Source organism: Cibotium barometz, chromosome 63, assembly GCF_041138505.1.
Source record: "Cibotium barometz isolate CiBa-2024 chromosome 63, ASM4113850v1, whole genome shotgun sequence".
In the NCBI taxonomy this organism is placed as follows: Eukaryota; Viridiplantae; Streptophyta; class Polypodiopsida; order Cyatheales; family Cibotiaceae; genus Cibotium; species Cibotium barometz.
Genome location: NC_141108.1, coordinates 24,469,639 through 24,491,197, shown reverse-complemented (window position 1 = coordinate 24,491,197; position 21,559 = coordinate 24,469,639). Strand labels below are relative to the sequence as shown.

The 21,559-nt window shown below is 39.5% G+C and overlaps 1 protein-coding gene across 1 annotated transcript; it reads right to left on the bottom strand.

Moving 5' to 3' along the window:
• Nucleotides 1-1,883: 1,883 nt before the first annotated feature.
• On the bottom strand, nt 1,884-3,614 carry LOC147603867 (polyphenol oxidase, chloroplastic-like). The gene has a single exon (XM_086796027.1). The coding sequence runs from the start codon at nt 3,588-3,590 to the stop codon at nt 1,950-1,952; it is 1,641 nt and encodes a 546-aa protein (XP_086652153.1). The 5' UTR covers nt 3,591-3,614; the 3' UTR covers nt 1,884-1,949.
• Nucleotides 3,615-21,559: the final 17,945 nt, after the last annotated feature.

Genomic DNA, 21,559 nt, shown 5'->3' with positions numbered 1-21,559 from the left:
GTTAATCCTATTGGCCCTCTGGAACCTTATTTGGACCTTAATCCAAAAATTTCTGAAAATGTGGACCCTTAGGCTAAGGTCCCTTATACACATATTCAATTAATTCCTAATATACATTGGAAAGTTCACTTTGAACTTCTGTTTCAAGGGAATTCATCTTAGACATTAGGAGAATGTTTGTATCCAAAGATATCTCAATTTTGGATTATCTCTCTCTAGACATTTTCTCTCTCTAGACCAAAACAGGGTAAAACAAGATCTTTTTTCATTTCTGAGGGGGGATGAGTTTCTAGTGATTCTTGATTTACTATCAATGCATGGCGTGCAGTCATTTTACCAAAGATTTCTACCAGAATGACAAGGTTGTTGCCTTGTTTACCTCTTATACCTCTTATATAAGAGAATCAATATCTGTTATTCAAAATATGAAGTCTTCTCCTTTTTACATGGCATTTTGGTAGATCAGTCAGCTAATATTTTAGTTGTAAAACATTTCATTGCATATGCAAGCTACATGCTTGACTCTGATCCATGCACATCTTTCTTGGGTTTGTTGGAAATCAAGGATCGTACTGCAAAGGGATTAGAGTCTAAGTCTTGTTGCCTTTTTAGATGGTTATGATCTTGATCATTCAAAGCTAGTTATCTTTGGAAATTGGAATAGATGGTGTAAGTGTTTATAATAGGTGTTATAAATGGGCTTGCAACATTAATACGTAGAAGAAGCAGTTTCATGACTACTATACATTATGTTATGCATAAGACACATTTGTACTTCAATATAGGATCTGTAGATGCCAAGTTTATGAATTCCATCTTAATTGAGATTGCAACGATGTTTAGGAAAAGCACTAAGAGGATTGCAAGGTTAGCACAATTGCAAGAAGAGTTAGGTTGTCCGCATCTTAGAATGGATAAAATTCATATTAAGCTAAGATGGCTGAGTAGACAAAAAGTGGTGGTAAAGTTTGTGAGGCCTTGGAGTCTCTTCTCTTGTGTATTAAAGAAGTGACTCCAAGGTGATGTGGAGATACTATAGGTGTATTTGATTGGAAAGGGAAATCACTCAAAGACACATAGTTTAACTGGGAGATACTAGGCGTGACATCTGAAGTATCCTACCTTACTTTGGCACAAGTTGCAATGTTGCAAAAACTACATCATTGCAATATGTAGAAGAGGTTTGAGTGACCAAAACATCATAAATAATAAGTTGAGAAATTGTTTGGAGATAGAAATTGTGGATTGTCTTATACGAATATCTATTGAAGATATGTGTTTTGATTTTTTACAAATGCCATTGGATTGTGGAGAGCTGGAGCAAAGATACCAAGACATGTTTATACACCTATAGATGATACTTTGGACTTGTAGGAAGTTTTGAAGTATGAACAACATTGGCCTTTTTTTTTAAAACTCAGATATACAGCATCGAAAATACTCAGATATACAGCATCGAAAATACTCAAGATTTTTAGACTTGTATCTTTGCAAGTTTTATTTATGGTAAGTTCAAGTTTTTGTAACAACTTATGAATTTTTTATTTTAAAAGTGATTCACTGTTGTAATCACATCTCAAACAGTTTTTCCGGTTATCATTTTTTATACAATTTTTTTTAACATGTATTTAAAAAATTGCAATTTATTTCTTTGAATTTGGAATATTAGAAGTTTTTTCTTTTAAAACTTACATATAACTCTAAGGCGTGAACTTTTGATAGCTTGCTTTATTTTTGATTTTCCGTGAACACCGCTTTACATCGTAGCTAATAATCATGCATATTATTCACACACTTGAATATAGAAAGCGCTTGTACAAAATCGATAATTCTTCGAACAGCCTTGGTAAAAGTAAAATGTGGAGCTGCCTACGACGAGCAGCTGAAAAAAACCATAATTAATGATGGTGCTAAACCTCTAATGTCATGATAGTCCAAGAGAATTAGCACTAATCCACTTGTCTCCTTGATTCATCGGAAAAGTAGGGGGCACTGTACTCCATGGCGAAGCTGGAGACTGATGCAGGCAATCCAATGGTGCCCAAAGCTTTTGGCACAAGGGTGATCACAACACTATACTCTGCAGTGAGGTTAAGATCCTTAATCCTACCATTAACTGCATAGCCTAGAGTGGTCTGGTTAACTCCCACATAAAACATGGGCACAGTTGTAAAGAATCCCACATATTCTTGGCACCCAGTGGTTGTGTTAATATTTGCCGATGGTAAATTAATGAAAATATCGAAGTGGGTTGGACTCCCTTCTACCCATTCAATCCCATTAAGTACAAGATTTTCATCAAGACCTAATGAAGCTTGGTCAGGTTCTCTCTGTACAACGGAAGAGCAAGGGCTAAACATGGCTTGCTCAGGCTGACAGAGGGTGTCATTAGGGGTTAATCTGGCAACACCAGTGCTTAATCTAACAGGGACTGCGTTGATCCATGGGTTATCAACCTCTTCATAGGCGAAGCCAAGGTTAGTGGTGTTCAGAGCATCTCTAACCTTGACTCGAACAAGGACTGCATCTTCGTTGTAGAAGGCAAATTCAGAGTCAAGGTAGTCAGGGTCGTCAATGTCTGCGTTGCCTTCAAAGCTCTTCCAGATCTCCCAGAGTCTATCAATTTGGGCATGGTGGGCGTAGAAGATGGGGTCTCGCGCGGCAGCATAGAAGGAGCCCATGTCCCTCCATCCGATGTGCTGTCTAGATCCCGTCCAGAGGTGGACCGAATTGTGAGGCCTTCTTTCCACAGTTCCATAGCCCGGCTGCGGGTTGTCGCCCTGCCTGTAAGGCCGCCCGAAGAACCTGTCATGCGTGGTCGCATCTCGGATGAGCACCCTGTGGAATTCGTTTGCATTCTCTCTCAGCTGCACCTCGGGCGAGCGCCAATCTGTATCGTAAGTGTAGTCGATGGCCACAACTGCAGGTGGCTTGTGTAAAGCGTCCCTCCACGAGTCCACCAGATCTGGTATCTGGGTGAAGATCCATGGCATGGAGCTGCCATGAGGGTGGTCGTAGTTCCAGAAGGAGAGAGAGAAGGTGTCATCACCTAGCAACTTGGCCAGTATCCTCTCATGGAAATACAGATACCACCTGTGGAAAGGGAAGAAGAGCCATGAGCCATGCACCTGGAAGACTTGCGTGGAGTTGAGCTGCGTGTAGACTGTGTTGCAGTAGGCGCAGTGTATATTGGCCTGCTGCTTGAAAGACCGCGGATCATCAGCAGGAAGGGCTCTCATGAGATTGTAGGCTCTCGTAAGCTTCTCGGCATAGCTCTCGTCTGCTGCATGAGCAGGTCTCCTCACTTTGATCACTCTGTGTAAGCTCTCATTGGGCCTGAATAGTGAAGGGGTGTACGCAGCAGTGGGCGCACAGCAATTGAAGGGCGTCTCTGCTGCGGGTAGATTGTAAGGCAGGTGGCAACTACTCATGTTGGGAGCTAGAAGACGCTGGCCTTGTGCAAAGCCACCCAATACAGTAATAATGAGGAGAGAGAGAGAAACCACTCTACCTAACCTAATCCTCCTGCAAGCCATGGGCTCAGCTTGAGCTTCCCTTGATCTCACATTAGAAATTCCCTGCTCATTCATCTGGAAGGCCCAGAAAGCTCTGTCCTCTATTCCTCGATTCGTAACTAGGAGAGCCGTGTTATTTGGGGGCAATATAGACAGTCCAAATCACGCACGACACTTGCACACGGGGCATTTACTGCACTACAATTGAAGCCAACCCTAAGTATGTACGTGCATTGTCCACCTCACACTATGCAATTTGTGTACAAATTAAACCTATGGATTGTTACTTGAAATACAAATAAAAGTCATTGTGTCAATTTGTGTGGTACTATTATAGCACATAAAAACGATGAAGAATCATTATACATAATACGGGTCTCAAATGTTTTTTACATTAATTAGTTTGATGTTTATATTTTAAACCTTAGCATGTGGAAGAGTGTATTCTCGATGATTCAGCTTCTGGAAGTTTCCGATAAGGGCTTGTGCCTCTCACATTTTTTAACTCTCTCTCTCTCCTCTCCTCTGGACTTTCCCCTCTATGGTGTTACAGGGTCTTTCTCTCCGAGACAGGAGGAGGTGGTGGGACAGTGAAGCGGCGGAAAACACACTCAAAAATGAGCAATTCCAGGTGGAAAAGTTAAAAAATGCACACTTCCGCCACTCGAGTGTTCACACAGAGGGCGGAAGGAAGACTGCACTAATTTTCTTCCGCCGCCCAGTGTGAACCTTTCGGGCGGCAGAAGAAAGAATAAAACAAAAACATGGAAAGTAGAGCCAAGAGTTGATTGGTGCCAACATGGCACTTTTTGCCAAGTTGGAGGGTGGAAGAAGTTTGTTCCAAGGGGGGGGGTTGGAACAAAACTCCCTTTTTTCTTCCACGATGTGGCACCTCTCAACCTTCTCTTCCGCCGCTCTATGTGAACACTAATGTCCATATGGCAACTTTTTGTTGGCTTCTACACTTTTTAAATTCCTTCCGCCGCCTTATGTGAACTGGGCCTCTCTCTCTCTCTCCGGCCTGAGCAGGGTGCTGGGGCGGGTGGCCAAGCGAGCGTAGGTAGCGGGCACCAAGTGGCATTGATGGCGGCGTAGCATGCCTATGATGATCGCGGAGCCGACACGAGCGGTGCATGTGGTGGGGCCAGTATAAGCGAGGCAGAGAGGTTAAACTAAGGTTATAAAAACTTTTAAACCCTCCTTTAACCTTAGTGTAGTTGTTAATTAGTTAATGCCAACGGCCAACATTAAATAATGAATATGGGTCCCAAATAGAACAATCTAGAACCAAAAAACATGATTATACATATTCACTAGAGAATGAATTTGTTGAGCACATTGCTAAAAAAAATCATATTTTTTAACTAATCAAAATAAAGACAACTCAGAAAAAACATATTTTTCAACAAATCAAAATAAAGACAACTCTTAAAGCCTTCTGGTTTTTGTTTCTAAATCTCTATTATATTCCGGGTTTATAAATAAAATATATGAAAATGTCAAAATAAGGGTGGCTAATAGCTATAAATCTCACCCAGATTTTCTTAATTGTGGCTCAGGAAATTACACTAGGATGCCGTTTTTTGGAGCAATTGGTGAGCAGAAAAGCTCACACTGAGAAAGCTCTCGTCTCGTGGGAGTGGGTCTTTAATAAGGTGACTGATATTTGGGGCAATGTTGGAGATGACGGTGGAGGAGGCAGGCAGGCGTGCTCCGCGCCTAATGGCGCCTGTAGTTATGGCGCTGCGCCCCGCGACCGCTTTGGCCCTTCCTCCACCACCCATTCACTTTACCCTTGTTGAGCTATCCACTTGGCACCATCCTAGCCCTTCGACACATTCAGATGCCTTCTTAGTACTGTGTGTAGGACGTCACCAAGGACCCTTCTATTGGAAAGTGTCTTTTTTCATTTAAGAGAGATTATTATAATTTCATACTTCTCAATTGTTTCCAAAAAGCTTGCAACACATAGATTAATCCACTAATTGTGATTGCATGTGTCAACACATAGATTAATACATTAATCTATTGTGTCTACACGTATGTGTCAGCCACCATACATGAAGATTGTAAGAATAGTATTTCTATTGCTCGTTAGATTTCAATAACTAGGTTTGTTATTAATCATTTTTGGAATATTCTATTCCAGTAGTTGATTTTACCCGCTTGATTATTTTTTCATTTGATTTGGGCACAATTTGGATAAAATTTTATGGTAATCAAACAATTACTATTCTAATCTTGGTAAATTTGTGTTGTACTCACTACTTTTCTTTTTATTTTTGAACATTTGTTGGTGAATTTTTAGTAATGCCAACAAACAAAACTAGTAGCCTTTTTTCCCCCTTTTTTTTGTGTGCCTAGATGGAGGCAAGGAGAGGTAACCTTCACGATGAAGCTCCTTGCAAACACACCACAAAAGAGTAGACAAGCATACAAGCGAGATGGATGGTTGAATTTTCTTTTATTCTCTTCTCTTGTCTACAACTATTAACATAAAGAGATAAGAGTACATACTATAGGGAAAAGCGACTCTCTTACTATAACATATAATGGTGAGTCCATAGTGTGCACCCAACTATATGAGGTGGTACTATAACTATGCCATAACTCTAGAACACCAAAGTGGCTATCACATAGCCTATAAACCACTGGCGGTATATCATCGTCCATAATCTCACCAACCAAGTTATTGGTATATGTGTAGAAGCTATCCCCATGCGGGTTATCAATGTCTGTAGCACTAGTTGAGCCCAATATCTCAATATCACCCATGCGGGTTATGTCCATAGCACTAGTTGAGCTCGATATCTCAATATTCTCCCTTGAGGTCAGCTCCACACACCGCACTCCAAGTATGCTCTTAAATTTACAGAGATTCTTTTGTACCCAATGCCTTCACGACGACGAAATAAGCTACCTAATCCTCTGTACTGACATATACTAACTCCACATCACTGCTAGAGCCTTATCTCTCACAAAATGATAATACAACTTAATGTGCTTCGTCCCAGTATGATAGACTAGGTTATTCATGTTATCATAGAGTAAGTGATAATCACCCTATCTCTACGGGCTCACCCATATTACTAAGTAGCTTATAAAACCAAGCTACCTTATAAGCTACCATAGCAATACCCCTGTACTTTAACAAGGTAATTATCGGCTATTTCTTGTTGCTCCAACTCACAATAGCACTCCAACATAAAGCCACTGGGTAGATCATCCGTTTGAGACACTACCAATCCAATCACAATATTTATACACCTATGTAGCTATATCTCTTTGCCAAACTCTTAGAAAAGTCCATAATCAATAGTGTACTTTATATATTTGAGAATCCATCTAGCCACAACTAATTGTGGCTTCCTGTGGGGGTGCGCATAAACAGACTCACAAGTCCAACATCATAGCTCAAATCTGGCCTAGTAATGATCATGCAGATCAAGCTACCCACTATGTACGTGTACATAGTGGGGTTCTCCAAAAGCTCATCTGTATCTATGGAAAGCTTAGTGTTCTACTCCGATGGCACTAAAATAGGCTTACAGCCTATTAGACTATACTTAGACAACATGTCCAAGACATACTACCTCTGTAGCAACAAAATGCCATCTTACCACCTCTATACTAAGAAAATACTGCGGTCCCCGCAACTCACCCAAATATTTCATCTCAAACTTCTGCTTCATTTAAAGCATACTGATAGCATATATATCAGCATCACTATCACTGGTGATAATAAAGTCATCCATATAAATAACTAACAACATGATCCCTCTATCTGTCCTTTTCACATAAAGTGAAAAATTATTGGATATATGAAATTCAGTGGTACAACAAGATACTCCCAATTCTTGTTTGACCATGCTCTGGGTCACTATGCCTCTTCAAGCCATACAAGGCTTTGTGTAACGTCCTACACACAAAATATGGGTATGCATTGCTCTCATAACGTAGTGGATGCATTATGTAAAGTTCTTCTTATAAACCTTGGTTCTCTGTGCATACCAAGAGTAAGCTCTCCTCATAAAGGCTTTTCTCCTTGGAGCCACCAGAGTCACCATCTAGATAAGAGTGACCTGCTGATAGATCAGACATATATCAAGCACAAAATGTTGATTTACCTTTTGCTTTCATTTGCATGATACATGTGTACTTCTTACATCTACATCTTCAATTGTCTTCACTCTAGCAGCTACTCATCTCATTAAAGATAACATCTCTGCTTACTCGTATCTCACTCGCCAAGTGGTAGGGTTATAGCATCTGTAATAACCAAGCTTTTTCTTTAAAGCATAATTGATGAAGATGTATTTCTTTGCTTTTAGATCTAACTTGGTTCTCACTTCATCAGAAACATGCATATATGTAATATATCCAAATACTTTCAAGTGAGACACATTTGTTTTTATGCTTGTAAACTTATGTTCAGACATCATACCATGAACAACTGCAATGGGGCCTATTCATAATATTATAAACAACATGCTGCTTAAGCCCAAAAATAATCTGGCAGATGCTTTTCTGGCATCAAGGCATCATACCATGAACAACTGTAGTGGGGGTCCTATCCATAATATAAACAATAGATGTTGCTTCATCCGAAAAATAATTCGGCATATAATTTTCTGACATCAAGGCATGAGCAACTTGTGTAATGTGCATGTTTTTCCTTTGTACAACACCATTCTATTTTGTGGAGTATACCTACATGTGAATTACCTCTTGATTCTTTGTTTTCTCAAGAATCAAGGAACTCATTCGAGATATATTACCCCCACCTTCCAATCTTAGGCATGTTAGAATGGCAGTTTGATAATTATAAGTTTTAGTAGAGGTCAAGTTGTAAGGTCACTTATATAGAAAGTAAAATGTAAATAGAATAGCATCCACGATTAACACAAGTAGTTGATCAACTAAGAGATGTTATCTCCTATATTCATGGAGAAGATTGAGGAAAGTTGGATGATATATCATCAGAAATGTATGTAATCTTGTATTTCCAACCTATTTAAAGAGGCTTGTAATCTTGTATTTCCAACCTATTTAAAGAGGCTTGTGAATGGAGAAAATGCGTATGTTATCTTCACCCTGATGAAGCCTCTACTTTACAATCCGTAATGTCTATCTCTAACCCTAATAACCTTGAACGGTATCAGAGCCAGAGCAGGTGATACCCATTGTTGATCCTCTGCTGGTACACCATATCAACACCTCTGCATTGATTGTGACTGTAGCTGGAGCTATCGCTCCCATCTCCACCCATGCCCGTGGTGGCTGACCTACACAAATACCATTACCGACCTGTTACTGGTTGCTTCACTCCCCAACTGCATGCTACTTCTTCTCTGAGTGTCACCACCACCAGCGTACTACTGTTTTGACATCACCGACTGCAGCTACTTGCCACACTGCCGTGCACTTAGCTGGGCCGTCTGCAACCACAGCCGCCTGATGCAGTGCTATATGTCCTCATTGAGCCCGCAGATGTTGCCATCTCACAAAATTGCCGTTCATTCCTATCACCACCTTCAAACAGAGCTACCATCCATCCATCATCACCTTTCAACACCAACACCAACAACAAATCATTGCAGCGTGTCATCAAACAACGTCTATCCACCATCACTGCCGATAGCACCACCTGCTCATCATCTACCACTTAGCAGTAGATAAGTTTGTGCAGGCTGCTGGCTAGAGATGGCTACTCCCACGTGTAGCAACTTCTAGTGCATCTCTTCACACAACTCCTCTGCTATGCAACACTTGCCAACTACGAGCTGCCATCTGTCACTGACACATCCATGTCCCCTAGCACCAAAAAAAGGGGGATAATACATTTCTAAAAATAATTTAAAGCTTTAGATCTTAATAATCATTAAGGACTGGTTCACATGATTTTTAGAAGAAAGATATTCGGTATTTGGTCAAATCACCATCTACTTGATCACTTATTGTAAAAGGGGTGCAATAATTCCAAACTCTTGTGAGCAACCAATGTAAAGAAGATAATAAAGAAATAGATCCTAAGACTTAAGAGGTTTAGAAAATAATTTCTAAAACAAGATAAAAGATCTTATCGGAGATCTATGACATATGTCCCGAGTAGCAGATTTTGCTTCATCAATTTGTAATATAATAAATAATTACTTATATAACAGGAAATTTTTCCACAAAACATTTCTTTATTCATATAAAGGTTGCAATATGTACATAGAGCATCTCCGCTCTAGAAAGTCAAAACCTACTCGGGAAACGCATAAGACGGCGATACTGGGCTACAGACATGCCCCGATACAAACATTCCCTTACTGCCCAACACCAAGGGAGCTACTATCTTCTCCTTTGGAATAAAGCGACTAAGAAGTCTGTAGATATGGCAGGAAAGTATGAAATCTCGTGGCGTAGGGTGATATAAAATAACACCATGAATCACTTTAAGACTCATCAGAATCATGGCCAACGAGATATTTTCCCTCAGCATCACGCGCTGGTCGCAAGAGGCATGGACATACTGCCCTGCAAACCACTTGTGCTGTCGTCTCTCCGTTGGATCTGGGAAATATAAATCCTTAAAATGGCTTTCGACTCTGGCTTGGCTCGTTCGAGTTGTAGTGGAAGAGATGAGATGCTCGAAGGTGAAAGCAGTCAATCGTCTCGCAAGAGTCTGGCTTGGCTCGTTCGAGTTGTAGTAGTGGAAGAGATGAGATGCTCGAAGGTGAAAGTAGTCATATCTTGTGATTGGGTGAGATCGGTAATATCGGATAAGTGTGGAACTTCCATCTATAAACCAAATTCTTTGATAAAAATCTTTATTAATGAAGCTTAAGGAAGGAAAATACAATACGTAAATGCTCTTTCTGAGTTTTTAAGTCTATAGATTTCTGATAAGAATTCATTTTTCATTATTAGCTTTCAACAAAGCTTTGATACCAGCTGTGAGACCCTTGCCCGCTCTCTGCGATGTCCCCTCCGAGGGGCACTGGTAGCAGAAGTAGCATCAGCCTCTCGCGTGTGGGGTAGGGATCCACACTCGGGGCCTTGCCCACGGATGTCCAGACAAGAGACCATATCGGCAGAACCCAAAAAAACTTCCCTCACCTGGAAGACACGAGAAATTCCACTAAAGGAAATCATCTTATGGGAGAATTGATCTAACGAGTCAAAGTCTTAACTAACTAAATTGATCCGACCGAACCCAAAAGTCACATGGTCAGATCAAGGAAGAGACTTGCACTTGGTCCATAGAATCACCGCTTTTTTCCTCCTTTAGCGAGGCACAGCCGCCCGTTCGTTGATTCCCTCCCATAGAACAAGGATCTTCCTAGGACTTATTCTAACTAATGTAACTTAATCGTAGCTCTATTTGTATCACAGGAATCTCATGATCCAGCCTAACCCCAGCCGGGGCCCATGGATTAGCCAACCGCCCAAACACTGTATTGGTGGGATTCCTTTTTAAAAATTTGGTTATGTTTTGCCCGGGTACCGAGAAAAAGAGTTCCTAGGCCCCCTGGGGGGCTGACACTTCAAGCAAAATTTAAGGTGGGCATACCACTTACACACCCAATATGAAATTGCCATTATAACAGATTCGGCTGTCTTTAAAACAATCCTTCAATGAAATTGCCATTATAACTGATTCGGCTATCTTTAAAACAATCCTTCAATGAAATTGCCATTATAACAGATTCGGTTGTCTTTAAAACAATCCTTCATCAATGAAATCATAGTATTATAGATCATAATCCTCCAAAATATTGGGTCCATTGTTTTACAAAATATATCATCCGGACTCTCCGTTGAAGACCAGCTGGTCAACCAACGAGATCCAATATCGAAATTCTATTCACAAAAGTCATTCTTTCAGTTCATCCGTATCTTCATCGATGTACGCATGGGTATCCTAGCAACCCCGCGAGTCCATGCATGACCTGGTCAGAACCCTCTAGGATCCTACTTAGGTGTCCTAGACTTCACTCAGGGACCGCTTCATCGGTCCTCGCCCATCGTACCGGAAGCGCACTATTTTAACCATACCGAAGCTGGTCAAGACCTCGGCAGGTTTTCGCGAGCGACGTCCCTCGACGACTCCCCGCCAGATATTACACAACGAGTCTCTCCTTAGTTAAACACATACCAAATGCTTCCTCCAACATTCTGGCATAAACTAGTCCTTAAAGAAAACAGAGGTTCTATGCAAGTAAAATTCCCGGTTTGAGATTGGTTCAACAAAACCCTTTCCCTTTAATCCAAATTTTCTTAATGAGAATCGTTGTTCTCACATCAGGGTAACCTACCCATCATTTGACTGAATTTTTAACTAGATTCTTGGTGATTTCGGTTAAGGGAAATCTATGCTAATTCAATGCTAGTCTATTCTTTGTGTCAAGAATTGGAATTGGTCACAAGGTTTTTGCTTGATTCAGGTCGAGAGATGGTCACAAGGTTTTTGCTTGATTCAGATCGAGAGATGGGCAAGTAATTTACTGGTCACCATTTTTACAATCGTGGTCTAACAAAATTATTCAGTTTACTTCTAACTTTGATTCCAAGGATTTTCTACTGAACTTATAACCGCAAGGAAAATTCTAGCTTTATGAATTCCATTCCTTCCTAACCATAATAGATTAAGAAATGATTTTATATGAGAATATCAGATTTTTTTTAAAAAAAATACTCTTCTTCCATTAATCTAATTTTGGTAAATATCAATTTGGTGATTTATCCACATAAAATATCCAAGAATATTCTTTCTGCCAATTTACTTATCAACCCTAATTTTCTAGGTGGAATTATGGTGAAAATTTCTCTTTTGTCAACCAAAATTTAATTTAAACCTTTCTCTACTTAAAACACCATAAAAATTCTTCTTTTAATTAAATACAAATATCCATTTTTTTGAATATGCTTAAAATTTCTCTTTTTGCATTTAAATGATTGAATTTTAAATGTCGTGGGAATTTCTCTTTTATCATTTAAAAATTCTTATACATAAAATAAATTTATCTAAAATTTCTCTATTTTATTAAATAAAATACCCATTAATTCAAATATGTCAAAAATTCCTCTTTTTGTATTTAAATGATTTAATTTCAAATGTCATGGGAATTTCTCTTTTATCATTTAAAAATTTCTTATGCATAAATTTTTTTAATCTAAAATTTCTCTTTTCTTTTAATATTTATGCATAAATACTAAAAATTTATTTCATATGAATATGATGAAAATCATTCTTTTTGCATAGGATGTCCAATCTTAGAATATGGTAGGAAATCATCAAGAATATGATCTAGACTAGGTACATAAGGCTTTAATAAACTTATATGAAATACATTGTGGACCTTGATATGGGCTTGGAGTTGGAGATAAACATTCTTGCCCATAGAGTGATTTGAATGGTGACATTCCTATGCTCTTATGATAAGATGTATTATAAGTGAATTCTACAAGAGGAAGGTATTAAATCCATCTTCTTGTTTTCTGTCCACAATATGTCCTAAGAATGTCTTCAATTACTTGGTTGACTCTCTCAGTCTGGCCATCGGTCTCCTGGATGATAAGCTATGATAATGTAAAGCTGAGTTCCCAAGACATGAAATAATGGATACGAGAACTTTGAAGTGAAATCAGAATCCCGATCACTGACTATCCTCTTCAGAATATGTAGCTATAGTGTGAAATGGTAGATGAGTAGATATGGATCTCTACACAAGAGACCATAGCATAAGCCTCAAGCTTCCTAGCCTCCAAGCCCCCTTGAGTGTGGCCCATGCCTCTATTATATAGGAGGGCCCTCAAGTGACTCTTGACTTTCCATTCCTCATGTGTGACCCTTGGATGCTTGACCCTAACCTTAACCCTTAAGGTTAGTCCTAACCCATGCTCCACTAGAGCTTATTTCCATGCTCCCATGCTCACAAGCCTAATGTGGGTTAGCCTCCTAGTATATGCACACATAATGTGTATATAACATAGCACACATAATGTACATATAACATACTTTCCCTCTCTCATCTTTTAGCATTATGGATAAAAATAAGACATGTATTATTTTCTGAAAATTTTGCCATACCTTCACTGCTATTATTGATAATGTTTAATTTTTTTCCTTAAAAGAATAAAACATTATAATGCAATTATGATAGAAGATCTATTCTTAAGCTTAAATCTAAACTATGAATTTAAATCATAATTTTAACCATAATCATAAACTTAATTATAATTATTCTACTAAATTATGCTATTTTCATTATTCCTCTTTTCCCAATTTGATAGGATTATCACTTTCCCATTTAGAATCAATAAAAGTAGTTTTTAACTACTTATAAATATTCAAAAAGAATTTACCATTATTTTATTAACATAAAAGCATAAAAATACCATTTTCTTATCCTCTAGCTTAACAAGCATAGAGTTTGGTTTTGAAATAAGAATTTATCAATGAGAAGCATTCTTTTACTAAAGAATTAGCCATAGGAATGATTGTTCTTTTTGGAGAGAGAGATATACATAAGAAAGCATTAAGCATAAAGATTATCTTTTTCTTGATTACACATTAAAATTCTTAGGGAAAGCTTGATTTGAATTTAAAACAACCAATTAGAAACTTCTCAAGCTTGAGAGGGGTTGAGAAGAGGAGTCATTTGAGAATATTAACAAAAAACCATAAAATTCATTCTTACCTCAAGGATTAGCTTGCTTCTTTTTCTAGAAGTGAAGCCCCCAACCAATCAAATGGTTTAGCAAGTGGAGAAGAGAGCTCCAAGAGTTGTTGAAGAGAGAAGCTCCAAGCTCCCAAAAGTAGAGAATTTTTAAGGGATAATAGAAAATATGATTATTTTAATGTAATACTGGCATGGTATAGCTCACAGATAAGAATACAAAAGAATGAGGGTCTATTTATAGGTTAGGGAGGCCACTAACCAAGTCAAATTGGGTTCCAGAATTTTTCAGCTTTAGTTTGACTGAATTTGGACAAGATTTGGAGGACCACTTTGGCTTTTTTTTATCCAGTTTGATCTAGGAGAGAGGAGAGATAAAATTATCACAATTGTTTTTGAATTAAAAAACCTTCCCACACATGTCAAGGAGGCGTCTACGTCAAAGGTCCCCCTCTCCTTATTACCAAGGTGTCAAATATTCATCATTTCTCTGAAATATCTCTTTTTTTTAGTAATATCTCTTAGTTTTTAACTAATAAACCTTGTACTCAGTCAACTCTTCATCTTATGTGAGAATTTACTCATTTTTGGGTATTTTCTTTTATTCTTTAGGTTTATCTCATCCCAACACTTGGATTAATCCTATTGGCCCATATAGGAACCTTAATTGGACCATAATCCAAAAATGAAAATCTAGGCCCTCAAGCTAAGGTCCCTTATATCATTTTTAATTGATTCCTAATGCACAATTTATTTTGAACTTTTGTTTCAGGGAAATATATTTTAGATACTAGGAGAATTTTTATATAAAAAATATCTCAATATTGAATTACCTCTCTCTAGAAAATTTTCTCTCTCTAAGCATAAACAAGAAAAAATAAAATTTTCTTGCATTCTGAAATAGGAAATGATTACATGGGATTGAGGTAAAAGCTTATTCATTATTCAGGCCGAGGAGGAATCTTATAGCTCCTTCCTTGTATAAACCCATATTGCATTGGGTGTACCCTCTGACTAACCAGGGACCTGATCCTCAAAGCAAGTGCTTTAGCCATAACCTTATATACAATATTAATCATTGTTAGGGGCCTGAAACTTTTTGCATCCAGCCTTAGGGATAAGTTTAATCAGGCCAATATTGATAGTGGTAGGGATTTGACCATCTCTTCTACAAGCATTCAGTAGATCACAAAGATCAATCCCTGCAACTTCAAACATTTCTTGAAGCAGCTCAGCCTACATACCATTAGCACCAGGGGCCTTTTCTCTCTTGAGTGTGCTCACCACATACTCCAACTCATTTATTGATGAGAAGGGTCATCCTTCTATCCTAAAGAATGCATGCCTTCCTACCTTCATGCACTCTAGTTCTTGGAACATGCAACACTCTTCTCGGACCTCCTGCAATTTCTTTAACCCTCTTCCAAAAATAGCAGGGGAGCCATGGGAATTCAACCCAAACTGGACACTAGTACTGAAGTACCTTCTTAGGTTTAAAGACATGGGACCAAGGAATGGCATACATAATGTTTCCCTTGAATGCAGCCACAGTACCCAAAACATGTTCCGTATGTACCTCAATTTCCACCATGGCTTGGTAAAAGCCCTTGCCAACAAAGTGGTACTTGCATGGCCTGACCCTTGATGCATATACCTCCCCAAACCATCTCTGAAATTCATCGTCTATGGGGTCTTCCCCATGAAGTAGAAAAATATCCCACATGTAAGCGCTTTGTGCAACTCAGCCATTGTCTTACCAAGAGGCTACTCCTTGCCTACTCGGAAGACCTTCTTACCTTATTCAACCCTACCGACAGCCTCTTGATCTCTTGGGAGATGTCCTACTACTGGAGGTAGGCCCTTGTCTTCTCGTTGTTGTGACCCGCATGTTGTACTTTCTTGACATAAGTGTCGTGAGTTACAATCTCCATGTGCACAACAGGGGTCTCCCGCGTGATTCAAACTATGCCTTTCTTTTCAGGGGTTTGACCCCATCATCCTCCTTTGAGATGATGCTCTCCAACTGGGATGTGCAGAGAGCCTGCCATGTCGTTTCCCCTGGCGTGTCGGATCCCGTGCCCTATTATGCGTGCTCTCGTTGGTTTACCCTAACTCTCCCCAACCATTGTAAGTTGTAGCTTGACAAAAGTTCTAATGTGTTGTTGTGTTATTTAAGTTTGAGCATGTCTTGTTTTTATAATGTAGACATGTGGGGGGACGATTCAAACTTGAGAAGCCCAACATGGCATCATGCAGTGTCCATCTTGCTGATGATCTGGACATGGAGCGTCTCTCACAGTTGGCTGCTTGTCTATCGCATTGGTATGGGAGAGAGAGTGTGTGGAACATTTTTGCTCCACCCTCACTTCCTTCCATAGTTAACCCTACACGATGGGGGGTGCTCCAATGGGTGGTTCTACTCCTAGGTTACACACTCCTATACCCATGTCCAATCCCATTGGAGGATCTAGTCCACATCTAGGTGTTGGTACTTCACATGGAGGTTGCAACTAGGCCACTCCACTCTCTTGTGTGGCACCTAGTCCACGACCTCGTACTGCAACCTCATCAAATAGGAGGTCTGCCTCTTCTCGCCATTCTAGTGGGGGTCGTCGTTCTAGTGGGGGTGGATGCGGGGGTTGTTTTGGGGGCAGTAATAGATCTGCTTCCAATTCCCCATGAGCAGAGCATGTGTTGGCACAGCAGGTGGTGGATCCAAATGCCTATGACCTAGCATGTAAGGAGGACAAATGGGTCTATCATTGACGATAGCAAGGGGAAGCATGCCATAGTACACATGCATCCCCTTGAGTTCAGAAACATTTGGGGCATCGACTTGAGAACTCAAGACAATGCAAAGAAGCAATACATTCTACGAGTATTTTAGACAGAGTTTCCTATGTGCCACCCCGACTTACAATTTAATGCGCTTAAGATGCTGGATCGTATGCGGGGTCATGTGAGTCACAAGAAATCATTGATTGCTAAGGCTATCAAGTGTGGTGGCATCAAGCCGCCAGGAGAATCAAAAAAGGATTGGAAGAAGGCCAAAAGATATACCGAGAAAATCCTGATTTATTCAAGCAACAAAGAGAAGCAGCCCGAGCACGCATGCATAAAAAAAGGGCTTCTCATCTTGGATCGGGTGGTCATCTTTCCTCGCTCAATTTGTAAGTGCTTGAACTCTTAACATTTTGTATTCAAAACTTTGGTTTCCAAAGAATTAAATCTTATATAAATTATTTTTCTTAATCTGTGTTTAACGTAGGAAAATGTGGTGGGCCGTTCTCCTTCTCATGAGAGGAGTACAACTTTGCTTATCGCAATGAGATCTCGGCCACATTTGAATGGTTGTGAGACAATAGAGTGTCGCTTTAAACTATGCAGCTATGCCCGCTCTATAAGTTTATATTATTTTGGTTTTATAAGCTTTTAAAAATTTATTTAGTTTGTATTTTAACATTACTTAATCTTGTGTGATATAGGAAGATGTGATGAAAGGGGCTTGTAATTAGACTCAAAGAGAGCCCATGGGCATAGGTATGGCTGGGCAAGTATGGAGGCCCAACATTAATAAGTGTGAAATGGTGTGGACATGTATATAAGTGAATATTGTAACTATGGTCATAACATACTTTTACCAACATACTTTTATCAATGATGATACTTCTTGGAGCTTCGTGCTTCTTGGCTATGGTGGTACTCCCTTGAGTGCATATGGTACTCCACCTTATGAGTGCATGTGGTACTCCATTATGAGTGCAATCTTTTCTCTTTCTTTTTTCCATCATTACAATGGTATCATAGCCTTGTCTTCCATGGACTGGGGGCCGCTGGCCTTACTGCAAAATGGGAAGATCTAGCCGCTTGCCCTGCAGATGCTGATGTGGTTGTCGTACACTATCCTCTGGTCGCAATTCTTGTTGCACATGTGTGAGTTCCCCGTCGACCTGCACAGGTACAGGTTCACCCATACGTGCTCTACTGAGCAGCTGATTCGACGAGTTCTTCTCCATGGCGGAATGTGTGCAACGGGGCTGCTTCATGCAGCAAATAGTGGAGATTTTCCTTGGCCCCATTGAGCAAATCATTGAGCTTTTCCCAAGAGCCTTTGCAACATAAGAGGAGCTGCAGCCGTTTGATCACATGAAGATCTAGCATTTTCTAGGAATTGGTTGCCAAAGTGAAGGTAATGCTCTTCCATTGCCTTAGCAAGATTCCCACTTTTTCATTTCATGGCTACAAGGGTCTTAAATATGTGAAAATGATGCTTCAAATTCATTAAGATGATGCTAACGATGCTTGATGATCATCATTAAGTTGTGAGCAACAATGCTTCAATATCTTTTTATATTGCAATGGGGCCTTCATGGAATTAGAATTCACTAAGTGAGGCATGAATCAATATTTGGATTGGCGTATGATATGTCTATGTGAATGCATTTTGATGCATTGGTGCATCTTGATGAAATTGGAATGTATTGATTGGCATTAAAGGCATAAGTCAATACTTGTAATGGCACATGGTATGCTTATGTGAATGTCTAATACACATGTACATGGAGGTGTTGATTGCCCATGTGTTTAACATGCCTGTAAGAGGCATACATGTGTTTTGATTATACTTTTGGAGCCATATGGTATTGTGGAAGACATTCGACATGAGGGGATTACTATTATGATATTGAGCATGAGTTCATGCTAAAACTATTTTAAGTGATTATATCCCTACATTTTGGATTGTACACCACTCTCACACACATTGTATTCACTTTGATTCATAGAATCTAGCATGTGTGTGAGGGTACCCTTGGCATTGGTGGAGAGGCCAAGGGGAAGCATGGCATGAACTCTCCTTGTCGATGAGTGCTTTTGGTAAAGCGGTAAGGAGGGGGATTGGGTACTTGGATGTGAAGACTTGGACCTAACTTGTGCCTAGAATCGAACTAGGTACGAGGGTGGGAAGGCTTGGCCGGGAGATCAGCAAGCATAAAGCTCTTCTCCGACATATAATCGACTATATTGCAAGCATGCCATGACTATGGTAGCCATTGATCACTTGATTGGATATGCCATGGATGTTTGCTAGTTGTCAAAGCATAAAGGTCACAAGAGAAAGCATATGCTTTTGATGTTAATCATTTGGGGCATTAGATCATGAGTGGATATTGGGCAATTGCTTTTACATTTTGATCCTAATTCAGTCAAAAATGGTGCGGATTGAATTGAAGTTGTTTACATAGCTTGAGAACACTACTAAAGAGCTTCCCAATGAGATAATAAGTTCTCAATTCCATAACCGTATGGATGTTCAACTCTCATAGTTGACTTTCAGCTAAAAGTCAAAACAGAGAGGTATAGGGATGTTCGAAGTGGTGATCCAAGGTGATAGAAGTATTCTTCTCACATCGAGATGAACATGGCAAGCCTTTGATCTTTCAATTCCGACATTGGTAGCACCAAAAAAACCTTCATTTGGTACTATGGGTGACTATGAAAAAGAGGGAATGTCTTTACATGACATGAATGATCACATGGTGAATGAGGGCATGTCAGGGCACACAAGTGGAACTGCACAAGTTTCTGTGAAGCAAATTACTTTGGATATGCTAAATGTTACTATCATCGAAGCTATGAAGGATGCACAAAGGGATATTTGCTTCCAAAACAGTAAGCTTTTGAGGTAAAATAGTGAGCATATGCGGCAAAGCAATGTTCTCATGGAGAAAATGTCCAATGCTATGAATGAGGGCTTCAAGAAGCTTGGTGATGGGAGAAATGAAGTGCAAAGGTGTGTGGAAAAGATTGACACTTCCCTTGATAGGACAAGAGGCTGGTCTCACAACCACAAAATTCACTTTCAAATCCATCATCTTGTGGGCTTAGTCGGCATGGAAATGTTGAAATAGAGGTGGGTACTTCCAATGGGTACACTTCAAGTATGAAGACAACACTTCAAGAGAACCCAAAAGATGTTTCTCATATTGATTCACCATTGCCAAAGCCCTATGGAAAGAAAGAAAAGCATAGGCAAGATTTGATGGAGTCCAAACAAAAGGAAATAGCCATAATTTCCAATGAAGATAACAAAGATAGATATGCACGGTTATATGATGAGGTCATACACTCCAAGCTACCCAAGTCCTTGGCAAAGGATGAATTTGTGGATCGTATGATTTCGACTCCTATTGGAAGCTTATGGTTCAAGCATGGTGAATCATTTGTAGAAGCTTTGCTCTCTTTTGATGGGGAAGGAGTCACTTGTATACAGCTCAAGGATGGATTCACAATTGGGATGCCTACTTTTGTGCATTTCCATGCACAGAGGGAGACAAAGTGAAGCAAGTGACATGCAAATTTGGAGGCAAAGCTAGACAATGGTGGCTACAAATAATGCATGAGTACAAATGGGATTGGGCAAATTTAGCCTATGAAGTACAACAAAACTTTGTGGTTACTCAAGAGCAATGGAGCTTTAGGGAGAAATGCATGCCATTATTACATGTGGATTCAATGCCTAAGTATGCCGAGGAATATTAGTACCTTTCCTTCTTTGTGACATGTGGATTCATTGTCGAAATCCTGATCAATGGTACAACCCATCGCCTGGAATTTTCCTTCAAATTACAAACCTCTCCAAACGATGCTACCATCTTCACAAATCAATAATCTTCAATCCTTAGTGAAGATATCTATATTAGCCTCGCAAGTCAACATGTAATTCTTTCAATCCACACCAACAAGTCGCTACTACAACACAGAGGAGTTCAATAAGTGTCTATATGAATCAATTCTTGTACTTCATGTAAATCTACTTCATAAGAGCACTTGAATATACATAAAAACATAAAAAGCACATGGAAAGAAGAAGACATGATCAGATCCTACTCAACAACATTTGACAAGAATCCTGCCATACAAAGGGACATCATCACAAGCCAATTACTTCAAATGATGAATGTCGCTTCAATGAATCAAATGAGGAACTGAGAATCACCATCTCATTCTGATGATTAAGCCTACATTTCTTTGGATCCTTCTCTCTCTTCTCTCCCATTATTAACATCTCTTAGTGTTCCCACTAACAAAAATCATATGTAACTTTGTCGATAATTGCCAAAAACAAAATGAGCCAAAAAAAGGAAAAAAAAAAAGAAAAAGAAAAAAAAAAGAGGAGGCTCACACAAATATACAAATGCAATCATTCGCAAAAAACCCCACCCCGTTAGGAATTCCCAATACACCCCTAACCTCTTCATTCATTAATTAGCTTTTCTTATTCCTTCCGGAGGAACAAAGACCATTGAACGGCATTCAACATCAAAGCCATCGCCAAATCTTGTTCATTCTCCCCACACAAAGGTCTTCAACGCGATC